Source organism: Schistocerca cancellata, chromosome 1, assembly GCF_023864275.1.
Source record: "Schistocerca cancellata isolate TAMUIC-IGC-003103 chromosome 1, iqSchCanc2.1, whole genome shotgun sequence".
Classification (NCBI taxonomy): Eukaryota; Metazoa; Arthropoda; class Insecta; order Orthoptera; family Acrididae; genus Schistocerca; species Schistocerca cancellata.
This window is the reverse complement of record NC_064626.1, coordinates 900,323,007-900,341,466: the sequence shown is the minus strand read 5'-3', so window position 1 is coordinate 900,341,466 and position 18,460 is coordinate 900,323,007. Positions and strand designations below refer to the sequence as shown.

General features: G+C 44.9%; 1 protein-coding gene across 1 annotated transcript in view; it reads left to right on the top strand.

Annotated features, from left to right (window-relative positions):
• LOC126112715 (uncharacterized) overlaps positions 1-18,460 on the top strand; it is a 159,323-nt gene that overhangs the window by 11,842 nt on the left and 129,021 nt on the right. Inside the window, exons 2-3 of the mRNA XM_049915013.1 lie at positions 8,042-8,151; positions 18,110-18,322. Coding sequence (XP_049770970.1) covers positions 8,042-8,151; positions 18,110-18,322 — 323 coding nt within the window. The remainder of the gene's footprint in view (positions 1-8,041; positions 8,152-18,109; positions 18,323-18,460) is intronic.

The window sequence follows — 18,460 nt, the reverse complement described above, 5'->3', positions numbered from 1 at the left end:
GCGTGAAGCGTTAACTGTCAAGTGATTTTAATCAGAATGTAGTCGTTCACACAGTAACTGCTCGATAGTCTGCCCCTTTCAGCGGCAGAAGGCTTACTGCATCTGGAAACATGGGAGAGATCTCTTCGAACGCCGCAGTATTTGGGTGCTGATAGCAGAATTAAACAAATTCAGTTTGAAGAGGATTACTAGCCGTTCACACAGTAGCTGTTTGCTAGTCTGCCTCACTTCAGCGCAATACGGAAACAACGGAGACATGTGTTCGAGCCGTCCGGTGTGACCGAGCGGTTCTAGGCGCTACAGTCTGGAACCGCGCGACCGCTACGGTCGCAGGTTCGAATCCTGCCTCGGGCATGGATGTGTGTGATGTCCTTAGGTTAGTTAGGTTTAAGTAGTTCTAAGTTCTAGGCGAATGATGACCAAAGAAGTTAAGTCCCATAGTGCTCAGAGCCATTTGAACCATGTGTTCGAACGCCGCAGTATGTGGGTATTCATGCAGTACACTGACCATGTGCATGCTCTATGTTTTCGCCCATCAGAACGTAGCACGCGTCACACAGCGCCAGCGGCACTGTCCAGCGTCGGTGGCGGAATTACATTCCTGGGCAGCTCGCCAAATGAGGCTCATTTGCGTCAGAATGTTGCCGGCGTCAGCCGTGGATCAACGTCGGCATAAATTTCAACACCTGCTCCCGGAAGATGGTTACTTTCGTTCAGTATTACCCCTAAAAGCAAGACATCAGTTGATTCCGATATTGCCGAGTCAGATTAGAGAGAAAAAGTTACGAGAGCCAAAAATCCTCATCTGTGTTGACGAATTTACTCATACTATTCGAGATATCACAGTAGTATAGGACACACACCGTCACATGGGGATTCCTTACCTCCGTTTACATGAAATGCTACTAGAATAGAACTTAGCATCACATTGTCATTACTTACTTAGCGCTTTAAATATAATGCACCTCAAATACACAACTGAGCACTGATAAAGAACGTGAAGATGACTACAATAAACGTACTGGCGTCCCTCCCTATACCCCACTTTTCTAATAAAGTACGTTATGGAGCAAACTTCCTTACATATACCTTTGAGCCTGCTTTGTGATGTCAAACCCTAGCCTTCTGTTCACGATACCATCTATTTATTATACACCTTCTATATTACAAAGATATGTGAGGAGTGCCAATATGATCTGCATCCGTCGGATATACACTCCTGGAAATTGAAATAAGAACACCGTGAATTCATTGTCCCAGGAAGGGGAAACTTTATTGACACATTCCTGGGGTCAGATACATCACATGATCACACTGACAGAACCACAGGCACATAGACACAGGCAACAGAGCATGCACAATGTCGGCACTAGTACAGTGTATATCCACCTTTCGCAGCAATGCAGGCTGCTATTCTCCCATGGAGACGATCGTAGAGATGCTGGATGTAGTCCTGTGGAACGGCTTGACATGCCATTTCCACCTGGCGCCTCAGTTGGACCAGCGTTCGTGCTGGACGTGCAGACCGCGTGAGACGACCCTTCATCCAGTCCCAAACGTGCTCAATGGGGCACAGATCCGGAGATCTTGCTGGCCAGGGTAGTTGACTTCACCTTCTAGAGCACGTTGGGTGGCACGGGATACATGCGGACGTGCATTGTCCTGTTGGAACAGCAAGTTCCCTTGCCGGTCTAGGAATGGTAGAACGATGGGTTCGATGACGGTTTGGATGTACCGTGCACTTTTCAGTGTCCCCTCGACGATCACCAGTGGTGTACGGCCAGTGTAGGAGATCGCTCCCCACACCAGGATGCCGGGTGTTGGCCCTGTGTGCCTCGGTCGTATGCAGTCCTGATTGTGGCGCTCACCTGCACGGAGCCAAACACGCATACGACCATCATTGGCACCAAGGCAGAAGCGACTCTCATCGCTGAAGACGACACGTCTCCATTCGTCCCTCCATTCACGCCTGTCGCGACACCACTGGAGGCGGGCTGCACGATGTTGGGGCGTGAGCGGAAGACGGCCTAACGGTGTGCGGGACCGTAGCCCAGCTTCATGGAGACGGTTGCGAATGGTCCTCGCCGATACCCCAGGAGCAACAGTGTCCCTAATTTGCTGGGAAGTGGCGGTGCGGTCCCCTACGGCACTGCGTAGGATCCTACGGTCTTGGCGTGCATCCGTGCGTCGCTGCGGTCCGGTCCCAGGTCGACGGGCACGTGCACCTTCCGCCGACCACTGGCGACAACATCGATGTACTGTGGAGACCTCACGCCCCACGTGTTGAGCAATTCGGCGGTACGTCCACCCGGCCTCCCGCATGCCCACTATACGCCCTCGCTCAAAGTCCGTCAACTGCACATACGGTTCACGTCCACGCTGTCGCGGCATGCTACCAGTGTTAAAGACTGCGATGGAGCTCCGTATGCCACGGCAAACTGGCTGACACTGACGGCGGCGGTGCACAAATGCTGCGCAGCTAGCGCCATTCGACGGCCAACACCGCGGTTCCTGGTGTGTCCGCTGTGCCGTGCGTGTGATCATTGCTTGTACAGCCCTCTCGCAGTGTCCGGAGCAAGTATGGTGGGTCTGACACACCGGTGTCAATGTGTTCTTTTTTCCATTTCCAGGAGTGTATTTTCGGCGGCGGCGATTACGATCGTTAAAGTTCTTTTATTCTTTTGTTTTTCGTTTTTTGCTATCGCACCATAGATTATTTACTTCAAATCTTGAAAGTAGCGAGTCAGCTCTTATTTGCAACCCAAGCACCCTCGATAAACTGTGAAGTACTTAAATGATTTTCTTCGCAAACCAATATTTTTTATTTGTAAATCATAGATGAAAGGCAGTACGTCTTCTCAGTTTGTGACCATTAACGAATTATTTACGACCATTTACTTTCGTTTCATATGACTGGCTATTAACATTCTGAAATGACATGAAAACTGTAAATTAGATGAGGAGGCTACAAGCAACATTAAATGTGAGAAACTTATGCCAACGGGAGCAATTTTATGGGGCGAAAAATCAACTGCCGTGTAACTATGACAAAAACATTCCAGTCCGTGAAAGAAAAAATTAAAAAACATTTCATCTATCCGTCCCGAAGGTTGGAACTTAAAAAAAAATTAGAATCCTACATTTACTGAGAAGAGTGAGTTTATCCACAACGTGCAAAATACGGTATTGTGCTGGAGTAATACCTGTCCAAAAAAATCACATATTTAAATTGTACAAAATAACAGCTACCGCTAACAAAGAACTAGAAGCCATGTCAAGTGAGTCACAACTTTTCACGACAAAGGTCCTTTCATTATGTGTGATGATTTCATATTAGTTAATAAATGCTTCCAGCATCTGTTTTTGCAAGCTTCAAAGAACTACAGTACATAAAATAATGAATCAAAGCGTTGGAAACGGTGCCAAACCAGGACATTACAGATTAAACAAATATTATTACTACTCACAAAGCCGGCCGCGGTGACCGAGCAGTTCTAGGCGCTTCAGTCCGGAACCGCGCGACTGCTACGGCTGCAGCTTCGAATCCTGCCTCGTTCACGTTCTAGGGTGCTGATGACCTCACATAGTGCTCAGAGCCATTTGAACCATTTTTACTACTTACAAACGACGGTTTGGTGGGTCGTACACCGCCCTCCAAGAAGTTCCTAGACTGATTTTATTCCTGGCGTATAGGCGCTGTTAGTGCAGAAATTAACGATGGCAGCTTGCAGCACATGTCCATTCGGGCAAGCAGTGTTAATAATGGACCTGCGGCTGTACTGTGTCAACGTTATTGTAACAAACCGCAAATCACGTGGTCATGACGTTCCCCAAAATGTTTTGAAGATAAGAAAAGGGTGTGCAAAGTTTATCCCAAATCCCGAACGAAAACAACGATGTGAGTTGACTGAAATGAAATGATTCTGAGAAGAATCATCTTGGGTGACGACACGTGGTATTATTAATACGCATCTACCACAAAACGACAAAGTGCAAAAATGTATGTAAAGGGTCAATGCTTTGAAGACGATCAAGGCAATGTGTCTGGCTTGTTGAACAACACTCCAAAGGACGACTTCTCTTACGGTTTCACGTGGTTCTATGAACGTTCTTTGCTTTGCACTGAAGTAAGGGTGGCTATGTGGAACAACTGAAGCATTAAAACCGCCATCTTTCCTTTTCTTTATTTTTATTAATCCAGTCTCGAAATATTTTGGACTATTAGGAGTGCTATTCTTGTATATCTGAAGTAACATAAAGCTTTGGTGCATAAAATCGACATGGTTCGACGAAGCGGAGTTTGAAACCTTTGCCTAATACTGGGTTTCTGTGTGAAGTACTTATAACCTGATTTTCTTCCTTCAGTAAGTTTTTATTTGAGAGTGTGTTGGAGAAATTCACTTTATTTCTCATTCTTGCTCTTTGGGACAATGTAGATTATTCTTGTTGTGGCCTACTGACGCAGCATGTATGGTCAGCGTGATCTTGAGCCGAGTACGCGAATTAATGGGGCTGAGAGTTCTCGGCTTTTGCGTAAAATATTCTTGCGGCTTCTTTGTACCACTGGCCGCAGTACTGGAACGTCCGCGATGACGTGTAATTCTTGTGTCCGGAAGTCCCTGCATAGATGCTACACCCCTTCCAGCGCCCTCATCTGGCTTGTTTGTAGGCGCAGTAAATTTGTGTCGGCAGTATTGCCCGAGACGACGGCTGCGTTTCCAAGAACTGGGCGAATCACAGCCTGATATAGCGTCAGTCCGAGCTGCTCTGGCAGAGTCGATATTGGAGTGAGCACTGGGTGTAGTAGTCGGAGTCCCCCCCAGTGCTTTCCCGCTGGTATCTCCTACGTGCTGACGCCTCGCCAGTCTGCGAACGATGGTGATACACAAGTATCTGGGGGTGGTGCTCCAAGGTACAGGGCTTTCCCGCACCGAAACTGTCGGCAATGCAGGTGGGATATGCCGCTTGCTGGTTATCATTGCCCGGCCGACTGCACACGACATTGCAGCTGCGACTGTATACAGCATTTTTATCGGCCTACAGAGGTAACTGGGCTCGCTCCGTTCGTGGTTCGTCTACTGTGTACAACGAACAAAGGGTTGGTCAGATGACGCTCCCTGGACGATCCACTGTCTGCCCCAACGTGAAACGTCCTCCCTCCGAGATACGAGGCGTGTTTTTTAAGTAAGTACCGTTTTGAAATTAAAAAAGGACGTGCTAAGATATCTCAATAATTTTATTTTTACATGAAAGCCTGTACCTTAATCTACTTTTCTACATAATTTCCGTCAATATTAGGGCACTTGTCATAACGTTGTACTAGTTTTTGAATACCCTCCTCATAGAAGTCTGCAGCCTGATTTGAAACCACTGCATCACCACTGTTTTGACTTCGTCATCGTCTTGAGCACGCTAACCGCCCAGGTGTTTCTTCAAGTGCAGGAACAGATGGTGGTCACTGGGCTCAAGATCGGGGCTGTACGGAGGATGATCTAGAGTTTCCCATCGAAAAGATGTGATGAGATCTTTGGTCTGATTCGCCACTTGCGGACGGGCATTGTCTTGCAGCAAAACGATGCCCTTGCTGAACTTCCATGGGCTGTTGCATTGATTCTGGTGTGACGTAGGCGACCCATGTTTCATCGCCCGTACCAATTTGGCTGAAGATATCATCACCGTCGTTGTGGTACCGTTCAAGGAAAGTCAATGCACTGTCTAAACGTTTGGTTTCGTGCACACCCGTCAACATTTTCGGTACCCAACGTGCGCACAATTTACGGTAATACAAGTGCTCGATCACAATACCACACAAATGGCCCTGAGCACTATGCGACTTAACTTCTGAGGTCATCAGTCGCTTAGAACCTAACTAACCTAAGGGCATCACACCCGTCCATGCCCGAGGCAGGTTTTGAACCTGCGACGTAGCGGTCGCTCGGTTCCAGACTGCGGCGCCTAGGACCGCACGGCCACTCCGGCCGGAAATGCCATATAAAACACTACGAGAAACATTAGGAAAGTCATCCCGCAAGGAGGAAATCGTAAAGCGGTTGTTTTCTCTCACCTTATTGTCCACTTCCTGCACCAAACTTACATTAACTATCGAAGGACGACCACTCCGTTGTTCATCATGTACATTTGTGTGACGATCTTTAAATTCTCTCACCCACTTTCTTACTATTCCATCACTCATAATGTTTTCTCCGTAAACTGCATAGATCTCCCGATCAATATCGATCGCTTTTAGGCCTTTACCACTAAGAAATCTTATAACAGCCCGTGCTTCACAGTCCGCGGGACTCAAGATTATCGGAGGCATCTTACTCAGTAAACAACGTAAACAAGGAAGAATCAGAGTGTAATCGCGTCAGTGCGTAGATTAAGGTACAGGCTTTCATGTAAAAATAAAATAACTGAGATATTTTAGCACATCTTTTTTTAAATTTCAAAACAGTACTTACTTAAAAAACACGCCTCGTAGCTTTGGAGGAGACTCATGTGCTACGCCGGGACACCTAGTACAAAGGGGTTGATCCACGTATATAATGTGTCGTCTGTAGTGACCTAATTGCCAAGATAAAGATTTGAAAAGTAAACAAATGCATATAATACACTACTGGCTATTAAAATTGCTACACCACGAAGATGACGTGCTACAGACAGGAAATTTAACCGACAGGAAGAAGATGCTGTGATATGCAAATGATTAGCTTTTCAGAGAATTCACACAAGGTTGGAGCCGGTGGTGACACCTACAACGTGCTGACATGAGGAAAGTATCCAACTGACTTCTCATACACTAACAGCAGTTGACCAGCGTTGCCTGGTGAAACGTTGTTGTCATGCCTCGTGCAAGGAGGAGAAATGCGTACCATCAAGTTTCCGATTTTGATAAAGGTCGGATTGTAGCCTATCGCGATTGCGGTTTATCGTACCGCGACATTGTTGCTCGCGTTGGTCGAGATCCAATGACTGTTATCAGAATACGGAATCAGGTGGGTTCAGGAGGGTAATACGGAAAGCCGTGCTGGATCCCAACGGCCTCGTATCACTAGCAGTCGATATGACAGGCATCTTATCCGCATGGCTGTAACGGATCGTGAAGCCACGTCTCTATCCCTGAGTCAACAGATGGGGATGTATGCAAGACAACAACCATCTGCACGAACTGTTCGATGACGTTTGCAGCAGCATGGTCTCCGAGACCACGGCTGCGGTTACCCTTGACGCTGCATCACAGACAGGAGCGCCTGCGATGGTGTACTCAATGATGAATCTGGATGCACGAGTGGCAAAACGTCATATTTTCGGATGAATCCAGGTTCTGTTTACAACATCATGATGGTCGCATCCGTGTTTGGCAACATCGGGGTGAATGCAAATTTGAAGCGTGTATTCGTCACCGCCATACTGGCGTATAACCTGGCATGATGATAGGTTGTGCCACTGGTTACACGTCTCGGTCACCTCTTGTTCGCATTGACGGCACTTTGGACAGTGGACGTTACGTTTCAGTTGTGTTACGACCCGTGGCTCTACCCTTTATTCAATCCCTGCGAAACACTACATTTCAGCAGGACAATGCACAACCGCATGTTGCAGGTCCTGTAAAGGCCTTTCTAGATACAGAAAATGTTCGACTGCTGCCCTGTCCAGCACATTCCCCAGATCTCTCACCAACTGAAAACGTCTGGTCAATGGTGGCCGAGCAACTGGCTCGACGCAATACGCCGGTCACTACTCTTGATGAACTGTGGTATCGTGTTGAAGCTGCATGGGCAGCTGTACCTGTACACGCCATCCAAGCTCTGTTTGCCTAAATGCCCAGGCGTATCAAGGCCGTTATTACGGCCAATGGTGTTTGTTCTGGGTACTGATTTCTCAGTATCTATGCACCCAAATTGCGTGAAAATGTAATCACATATCAGTTCTAGCATAATATATTTGTCCAATGAACACCCGTTTATCATCTGCATTTCTTCTTGGTGTAGCAATTTTAATGGCCAGTAGTGTAATTTGATTGTGGTGTGTGTGTGTGTAGAATGTAGCTTTTGGTTCATGCATTTATCCTCATAAGCGCAAGGTGGCGCAGGACGCCGGGGGCGTGTTCAACTCGGCGGGCGGCCTTGCTGACAGTTTTCCACGATTCAAGTAAATTTTGAGAGAAGGTCACAGCCCATGTCGTAGTCCACTATTTTCCAAACCGGGCCTCTGTTCACTCTGTTATCTACAGGACGTAAATTTTTACCCATTCCGCCCTTCCTTCTCGTAAGCTGTCACCCACTCGCACTGCTCTGTTGAAAGAGGCACGACACAAGAAGGAGGCTCGCCTGAGGCAGCGACAGTGCGGAAGACGAGCGGTGCAGCGGCAGCTCGCGCTGATGGCGGCCATGCGCGTCACGGAACAGGCGAGACGAGCCGGGATGAGACAATTGGCGGCAGCTGCCAAGTGACCCGCCACGGGATCAACTGGCCGCCTCTCCGCTTACGTTCGTTCGCTGCAAACAAAGACCAGCCTCTCTACGTCTCCTCGTATTCTGCACCTCGCGATGTACACCAACACTCGGCAGTATTTAATTACGATGTTGCTCGACGCCTTGTGTTTGTTTGGGCTCAACTTTTACTCCCAAAGCAAGTCTCCTTCTTGATTTCAGCGTCTCCTGGACGATGCAGCCATCGTAATCGGACAAGCCAACATTATCTACCGCAGGTATTCGATTTGTCATACCGGTCTCCTACCGGGGTAAAGATTGTTACCAGTACATCTAGTCTTTGTCTACGTACATTTGAACGTCTCTGGCATTATCGCAAACATTTTAATGGGTAGATAAATACGGTAGTAGTCTAAATGCTTTCGCCAATATTTATTTTACACGATGACCGGAGAAAAAGACGAAGGCAGACCAGAGATTTGAAACCGGTCCCATCGGCATACGAATCCGATGCCTCATTCTTCGCGCCGTCAACTAGTCCGTGTGACCGCGGTAGTTATTTGATGACGCTTAGGGTCAGCATTAGCAACGACGCATTAACAAGGGCTATACAGTCATAATGAAATCTTCGATGCCTACGACATATTAGCGAATATTGCAATGAAAGCAGTTGTTTCAAAGCACACCGTAAGGGGGGAAGAGGCCACCTCACGATCATCTCTGAATAAAACAAGTTTTTCTCATTTTTTAAAATTTTATTAACCTTCAAAATAAACAAGACAGTTCATCGAAGTACCAGGATTCTCAAAGAATTCTGTCAGGAAATGTTTGGGAACCCCTGCCTCATTGCATCAACTTATCCCTTCTTTCCGTAAAGGTGCACCTTTTTTCATATCAATCTAATCTTCAGCACTCTTCCGTGGCACCACATTTCAGAAGCTTCTATTGTCTGTGCTTTTTTTCCCCCCCTTCACGTTTTACTTCCATGTACGCCCCAGTAGCTGAGTGGTCAGCGCGACAGACTGTCAGTCCTAAGGGCCCGGGTTCGATTCCCGGCTGGGTCGGAGATTTTCTCCGCTCAGGGACTGGGTGTTGTGTTGTCCTAATCATCATAGTTTCATCCCCATCGACGCGCAAGTCGCCGAAATGGCGTCAAATCGAAAGACTTGCACCAGGTGAGCGGTCTACCCGACGGGAGGCCCTCGTCACACGCCATTATTATTATTATGTGTCTGTACATATATTCCACATGGGATTTATTACTGCCAATATAACTAATTCAGAACAAACTGAAGCACTCTTTCAGTGAACACCAGACGATAAAGCGGATATGTACTTGCATAGCGTTTCCTTACTCACTGAAAACAGAGGTATGCACTAATCAATAGGTTTAATTTTCAATCGGCTTGCAGAACTGAAAACTACAGTTATAACCACAAGTATTCAATTCCAAGTTGACAGCATTTTTTTTTGTGGCACACTCATTGTATTCTATACGAATTCCTTGCAGTAGCTGAGAACTTTCCTCTCAGATGTCGTCTTCTTTATTCTTATATTCTCTTTCAGTTTTTTCGTTTCTTATCAATTTTTTCGCTCATAAGTTCTCAATCAGTATTACGTAAACTATGTATTGACTCGTTCCATGACCAAGTTCCCGCGGAACCTGATAGACAAATAAAATGAAAATCAAACACTCCAGAGAAATGCTCTCAAGAGAAGGTTTTCCATCAAAATAAATATACATCGGATGTTAACACACTTCTCTCTTTCTGTAAAACTCTTCTTCCTATTGCTAGTCTGTATTTTATTTCCTCTTTCCTCTACCGCTGTCACCTATATTACTGTCCAAATATTCGTAGGAAAGTTGTTCTACCCGTACTACTTTTTGTGTATTCATTTCCCAATCCCTTCACCCATCGCCTGATTTAATTCGATTACAATAAATCACATTCGTTTTACCTTTGTTCACATTCATCTTATAAACGCGTATCAATAAACTATTCATTCCATTCAACTGTAATTATGAAAATAACTACCTATAATTAACGCTTTATTATAAACATTGAAATTTAAGTGACTTATTTTTCATGCTCTCTAGTACCACATCAACAGAGCTATTCGGCATAACAATGGTGAATCTAACTGTGACCCAGAATCCAGGTCGACAGCTTGGATGTCTATACGAATAAGAGCTTGAGAACAAAGCTGCGACAAGAACTTGTCTAGGGAATAGATACAGCTACGGAAAGTCTATTTCCAATACAAATACTTTATCAGCTATGGACCCGGGGAACAGAATTCTCCACCGAAAATAATAGAGAAGATTATGACGAACGGTGGAAATCGCGAAGGTAACGGCCTTCAGTTTCTGCAGTTCGAGGATTCCACGTCGTTTGCGCTGATTTACAATAATCTGGTTGACATGGCAAGAATACCGCGTAATCCGATAAAAGTAGTTTGCAATTCCAGTCGGCGTTAATTAGGCGCCGAATCCGTCCTCTGGCAGAACTCGCGCTTGGGTCGACAGCACAATTGAATAATTGCGAAGCTAAACTCTGGATGGCTCGATATGAAGTTTGGCTCCTTTCAAGGCAGAAACCGTATAACTTATCCCTTTGAGGTTGAAAGAACTCGGAATGAAAACAGAAAAAAATCCTTTGTATGTCTTAAACAAATGCCACTCACGAAAAATTCCAGCAGCTCACTGAGACCCTCCCCCCGTGATAAACTTTACATAAGAGGAAAGTAGCGCGCGCTTTGATACGAAGAGGATCAACCCCCAGCAATTTATGTCAAAATCAGTTTTCGGAAAAGATTATCAGTGCTTCCTCTTCAAAGCATCTTAGTGGGGAAATAAATTCCAAGATGCCGATGAACTCTGACAAAGTTACACAAAATCAAACTCAACTGGTTTCACAGCTGACTACACTAACGTGAAATGTTTAGAGTTTTCCAGCTGTTAGTGACGTAAATTCGTATGGCATGGTTGGCTGGGGGTCCCTCAAAAGTGTTTGCATTCTGTCAAGTGGATGCCACTTCGGCTACATGAGCTCCCTTAACCTACCACAGTAATCTATCCGTGGAAAGGTGGCGTCCAGTTAACGTGGAATCCGAACCACTTATCAAATGGTTCAAATGGCTCTGAGCACTAAGGGACTTACCATCTGAGGTCATCAGTCCCTAGAACTTAGAACTACTTAAACCTAACTAACCTAAGGACATCACACACATCCATGCCCGAGGCAGGATTCGAACCTGCGACCGTAGCGGTCCCGCGGTTCCAGAATGAAGCGCCTACAACTGCTCGGCCATACCGGCCGGCTACATAATATAGACATGAACTTTGCCTACCAGGCATCTTTTGTGGCGAGTGCCAGCTGAAGTTTCCTGAGATGCTGCGCGAAGACTCGTTCCGACAACCTTGGCTTTTTGCAAGCGGACAATATCCAGGCATGACCTACGACCTCTCTTCCCACTACCACTTCGCTTCTGTTCTTATAACTGTATAATATCCAGTGTGTCAGTTCTGTGCAAAGTAGCTAATCCTACTATTCTGTGTATACACGGTGATTCAGTTGCCTTTGCCGATTACATTTTATGCAACACACAATATTATATTTGGCCTTCAAAAACCGCGCGCGAGATTTTCCTATTCTCTTGCTCTCTGCACGGGAACTATTAGTCCTACAGAAAAAATGAACAGGCCTTTTTGTAGGAAATTTAATTTAGTTAAATATTGTATAGGAATAAGTTTTCTCTGGAGCCATTTAAGATATTCAAGAAAAACGTACAAAATCGACCTTCAAATGAATTTCTACCTCAACACCCATCCCATGTTGCTCGTGGCACTGCCTCCTACTATTGTACAAAACTTTCCGACTACACGAACTATTCATTTTCGACCACACAAACTATTCCAGATATTCGACTTTCTTTGCTCTCAACTGACTGGGCTATTACGCCACCAGCATAGTGGGCTATCTCGTTAACATTACTAATTTAAACGTGCCAGTGAGGGTAATGAAAGAAAAACTACTTTTGCAATCTAATTATGTTGACAATTCGATTCAAACTTAATCCTTACAAGCACAGTAGTTTCTTAGTCAGAAGGCCTAACGAATATAACGATGTAACTGTTTGTTTTATGTTGTTAATAACTCACAAAATTGTTAGGTAAAATTTAAACAAAGGAAACGCCGGTGGCGTTTGATAAGCCCACTCAATGAAAACAAAAAAAGGTAGAATGTGGGAAATAATTTGTGCAGTCGCAAATTTCGGTACAATGCCATGGACAAACATCCTAGAAACGCTGACTGGTGAAGGAGGAGTGTGGGAATGGGAGTACGTTTGGCGCTCACTTCCGTACGTTTTTCTTCAATAACTCGATATCTATGGCCCCTAGCGGAAACGTACACCAGGTCAGAATTTAACTACATTAAATTTCCTACAACAAGATCCTGTTAATTTTTCTTTAGGATTAATAGTTCGCGCTTAGCAAGCAAGAGAATATGAAAATCTCGCGCTTGGTTTTTGAACGCTAGATATATTGTTGCGGATTGCATAAATCGACATCGATAGGGGCATGTCAATCACCCTGTATTTTAAGATATCAAAAAAATATTTTCCGATGTTGACAGAAAGCAATGGGGAATTGTTTTGCTGTGTAGTTAATAGTCGCACTGAAGAAAATATATTTTTATTTCAAATAGGACAACCCAGTATTTAACAGTATTCGACATATATACCAGGAGCGCTCAGTAAAATGCAACATACTTTTTTCTGGGCCAATTTATTTTTATTTCAAATAGGTCAACCCAGTTTTTAACGGTATTCGACATATGTACTAGGAACGCTTAGTAAAATGCAACACACTTTTTTCTGGGTGAATGCGAAATTAACTATGGGACATCGTGGAATATTCTCGCTTGTTCCTGCAGTTCCAATATGTGGAGATGGTACATGTAGCCAAAACGGCGTCTGTAACACAGATTGGTTGCAGGCACAGAGCTGTCATTGCGTTCCATCTCTTTTCGAAAATCTCGTTTTGATATAGCGAGCCGATAATGAAGTATTAGTGTTACTCGGACTAAAGTGTACCTTCTGAAATGAACAAAGACGAGTCGCACACTCACTAATCGGCAGCCATACGTTTCTTGTGTATGCGAATATGGTTTTTCGTCGAGTTCCCGCAGCCTGAACACCACGTGCTGTGGGGATGGCTGAGGGCTTGTGCAGCCTTAGGTGCGTGTCAATGCTGTTACCGCAGAGTAAGGAAGGAAACTAACCAAGGCGATGAAATGCCGGACCCGCACGTTAGCTGTTCCTCTCGAAAATGTTCTGCCTCTACATCTTCATTTGACGAAAGCTCACAGAATGTACTTCGTACATTCCATGTTACACACATACCGGTATGCATTTGTGGCCACGTAATCCACGTAAAACACATTCTCAACTACTGAAAAATCACTGCGTATCCCACTTTCACTACTTGAATGTGCACACCAAAATCCGTTGCTGGAGTACTGAGAAAGATGGAATGCTCTTTTAACAGAATGGAGAGCTGCACATCCCTAGCAACTAGTGGTATGGCTCCTCAGGGGCGGGCACCGGATCAGTCGTGGCTGCGACACTGCATGGGCGACAACTTTCTTCGCTACATTGTCGTTGCTAATTACCAAAGTCTGTAGACAAAACGCGCAATGGACTAATTGCATGGACAGGTATAAGAGATTTGGCGCAGTGACGAAACAGGGACATGGCAGCCGGGACGCGCGCACTGAGCCCAATTTCCACTGCGGACAGTTTTGTAAAGGGTGATAAACGAGGTATCGAGCACGGCGGCTATACATGACCAGGGTTGAAATCCTCATCCGAGTATCCAGATCCAGTTTTAATGAGGGGAATTGCTGGAGGAATAGGAGCTAGTGTTTGTGTGCGGGGGGAAAGGGGGGTGGGAAGAGGAGGGGAGCGGATATAGGGAGGAGGGGAGCATAGTCGCAGTTTATGCAGGTAGTCAGTGATCCTAGTTATGCCAATGCTTGGGGACAACGTTAAAGATGGTAAGATAACCAACACAGACTCTAACTACTCTAACAGCAAAGTGCGCTTAAGTTAACGGTAGTATTTTTAAATATGAGTTATGGAGGAAAATCGGACAGCTGCGAGTAGCAATCGCCCTCTGAGAGTCCCTTACAAACTTAATTACGTATCCAGATAGTTCATCTACAACATTTAATGTGAGTTAGAGTACATCAAAATATGTAACATAAATGGTGGCATCTTTTGATAGCACACTGACTTAGAAGATTAAAATTTTTTACACCACCAAGGCACCGTAGACCTTAGTATTTGACATAAATTACAACTTGATACCTCTACTCGTTCCTGACAAAACTAGGTCTTCACTTAAACAGTGGGGCAGACAACAACAAAGTGATCCTTTAGTGGTTCAGTTTTTACCAAGTAAGGAAAGGAACCCTAAAAATTAATAACGAAAGAGAGCAAATTGCAAAATTTTATCTTTTAATACCATTCCTGACAGGTTAGAATAGTTGTTGAGAGCAGAACATTTGTTTGTACAGTGATAGCCCTTCAGAATACTACATTATGTTATCTCTCAAGGTTTAAACGATTCTCTTTTTCGTCCCTATACAACACCTTAATTGCAGTAGCTCAGATGGTAGAGCACTTGCCTGCGAAAGGCAAACGTCCTGAGTTCGAGTCTCGGTCCGGCACACATTTTAACCTGCCAGGAAGTTTCATATCAGCGCACACTCCGCTGCAGAGTGAAAATCTCATTCTGGATCTTAAAATTTAATTTTCGAAATGCCTGCCTTTAATAGGCACCAGCAGAAGCCGTCCGGGTTATTCTAACTCACTACGTTGAAGATGTACGAGTGTCTCCGTTCTTTTCTCTGCCTCGTGATGGCTGGGTGTTGTGTGATGTCCTTAGGTTAGTTAGGTTTAAGTAGTTCTAAGTTCTAGGGGACTGATGACCATAGATGTTAAGTCCCATAGTGCTCAGAGCCATTTGAACCATTTTTGTCTCCGTTCTTAAATCTCCTGCGCTTTCCACACAATACTGGCTGACTGTTGTTCTCATAACTGACCCACACACACTTCATTAGGGTCATCACCAGTCCATATTCTTCAATACGCTCAGATCTCAGTTTAGATGGACAGCGCACTCTGCTAGGACGGACCGCGTTCTTGGCGTCGCCGTGCCAGTATATAGTAATCGCTTTTCCCCCAAACGTGTATCAGCTTAGGACGTTGGTGACGTCCCGTAACAGCGTTGTGCAGCTGCAAGCATCCAGCAACGGCCACGTCGATGCTATTAATTACCGTGAAGCGTCATGTCCCGCCGCTCCGTCGTAAAAACGTAATAAGTGTTCGCCGCTGCCAGGCCACTAACGACACAGCCGTCAAAGCTCCATTACCGGCTACGGCCTCCCCACGCTACCTTATCGGACACTCTGACCCTGCGCAGCGTCAAGTACACTCCGTTCAACATTTCTTCCTAGTACTGCTTACTGAGACGCTTTAGGAAACGATGAAAACTGTATTTGCATCTTCTCTGCATATTTATGTAAATAATTATTTAAAATCGTCGCCATCAATACGGTATATGAAGGAACGGCTGAAACCAACTACCTCTCTTCGCTTCTGTCGTACTATTCCACCACATCAGATGCATTTTTCAAATAAATAAAATGGCCCCGGCTTTGTCTCAGCTGCACAAGCAACATCATCACTTAACAAATTGACTATCGTCCTTGTGTTTGTACAGGAATATATTTTCATCGTCATATCTAAATACGCCTCACAATATAACGACGTCCACGATGAGTTATAATTAGCTTGAAATAAAAATTTACACTGCTCCTTCTCAAATAGCAAACTAGTTACATTCCTATGTTAATGAATGTTGTTGAGAATTTTAACTTTAAATTCCCCGCGAAGTTATTTTTATTAGTATTATCTTATCATGAAGAGAAAATATTATGTTTATCGAAAGAAAACCTGTGTGGAATTATGCCACATAGCGAATATGGAAGAAACTCGTCTGATATTTGGTGTGCCGAGTAGCATAACTGTTGCTATGAAAGGTGCTAAAAGTGAAAGGTGCTGAAACTGCAACTGTTGGTATTTCATGTTGTGCTGATGGTACTAAATCCAATTGTTATTTTCAAGCACAAAACAATGCTAAAACCTTCTGAAATACCGTCCGGTATTCTTGTTCACGTACATGACACGGATTGAATGGTCGAGGCTGGTACACAACAGTGTGTGGGAGAAAAGGAAAGGTGCTTCATTGATGAAGAGTTCCCTTCTTGTGCTAGATCAGTTTAGTAGTCATTTGAAAAATTATATAAAAGAGAAACTGAGGCAGGGAAATACAGAGCTTGTTGGTATTCCGGAAGAGTGACAGAAGACATTATTATTAAATCTTTCACGAGGTGTGGCACAAGTAACGCTCTCGATGGCAGTGAAGACCATCATATGAAGTGGGCAACGACGACGACGACGACGAAGAAGGATAAAGTTCAGATGACGATTTTCACGGATTTTAAATGTCAGTTCGGTTTAATAAACTAAGAATTTTTTAGTCTGGCTTTGAAATCTAATAATTAAAATGTCAAAAATGTATTTTAAAAAAATCCTTAAAAATTATGGTGCATCTTGTAGTCCGTAGCGTCTTATAGTCCGTAAAATGCGGTAGGCCTATCCTGTAGGATAAGAAATAACTTGTTATCAACAACACACACCTGTTTCTCATACGACACGCTAATACTCAGAAAACTTTGGTTTGGGTCCATAAGTTACTCGAAAAACGACTAAGAATGACGTTATGAAATTAAAGTAAGCGAAGTATGCTAGTATTTTTAGTTTTATTTGATCAACATGCGCACTACAAAAAACAATTTGTTTCTACAGTTGCCGGCCGGTGTGGCCGTGCGGTTCTAGGCGCTACAGTCTGGAACCGAGCGACCGCTACGGTCGCAGGTTCGAATCCTGCCTCGGGCATGGATGTGTGTGATGTCCTTAGGTTAGTTAGGTTTACGTAGTTCTAAGTTCTAGGCGACTGATGACCTCAAAAGTTAAGTCGCATAGTGCTCAGAGCCATTTGAACCATTTTTTTTTTCTACAGTTCTGGGGTACGCTCATCCCTATTGAACTTATAAAAGTTGTAATTCCAAGAAATTAACTCTATCAGCTTCTTTTATCGGCCTGTCGTCATGTTTTAGACATATAGTTGGAGTAAACCTATTACGAATTCGGAAACTGCGTATTGCGTGTTGACGTTTAGAGCAAAGAATTGGTTCGAAAGAGTACACTACATTCACCGTTCATTCAAAAACTGTACACGATTAAATGGTCTACAGCGAACCCAGTAATGGCACGGTTCCCTCGTCCGGACGACGAAAAAATGAGTCGGATGGTCTAAATCTACATTACATTAAGTCGCAGATCTAAACATATAGTCTCCCGATGCATTCAACTCGGCCGTATGTGGGTCACACTTTTCTACTATGCTAATGCCCTGTAAAGGAATAAGACGGTGCAGAGCAGCCGCGATCCCTCGGGAGACGTGGACTAGACGGAACAACCTCTGGAGTGAATCGGTGGCAGGGTAAGCGCATTGTGGGATGCGCTTTCACGGGGCGGCCCCAGAGGGGTAGAGGAACGCAGCGCCGGAGGCCGACAAAGAGTGCGCAGCCCAGCGCCTCAGAGCCTCCTCCAAAGGCCGCGCCAGGGCCCTGCGCCAAGGTCGCCGCCGCCCCCGCAACAGCAGCTGCACCAGCAACCGCCGCGGCGGCTCTGCTCTACCTGCGCGCCGGCATAATAACAGTCCGTGGCTGCACAACGAAACTATACCACACTCACATGTAATATGTTTCTTCATGTTTCGACGCTCATCCCACCGTCCGGCGACAGTATATTATGTTAACGATTACAAAAAGGAAAACTGCTAAAACTGGGGTAAGTTTGAACACGACAGTGTTCTACAAGTTGTAACACCATAG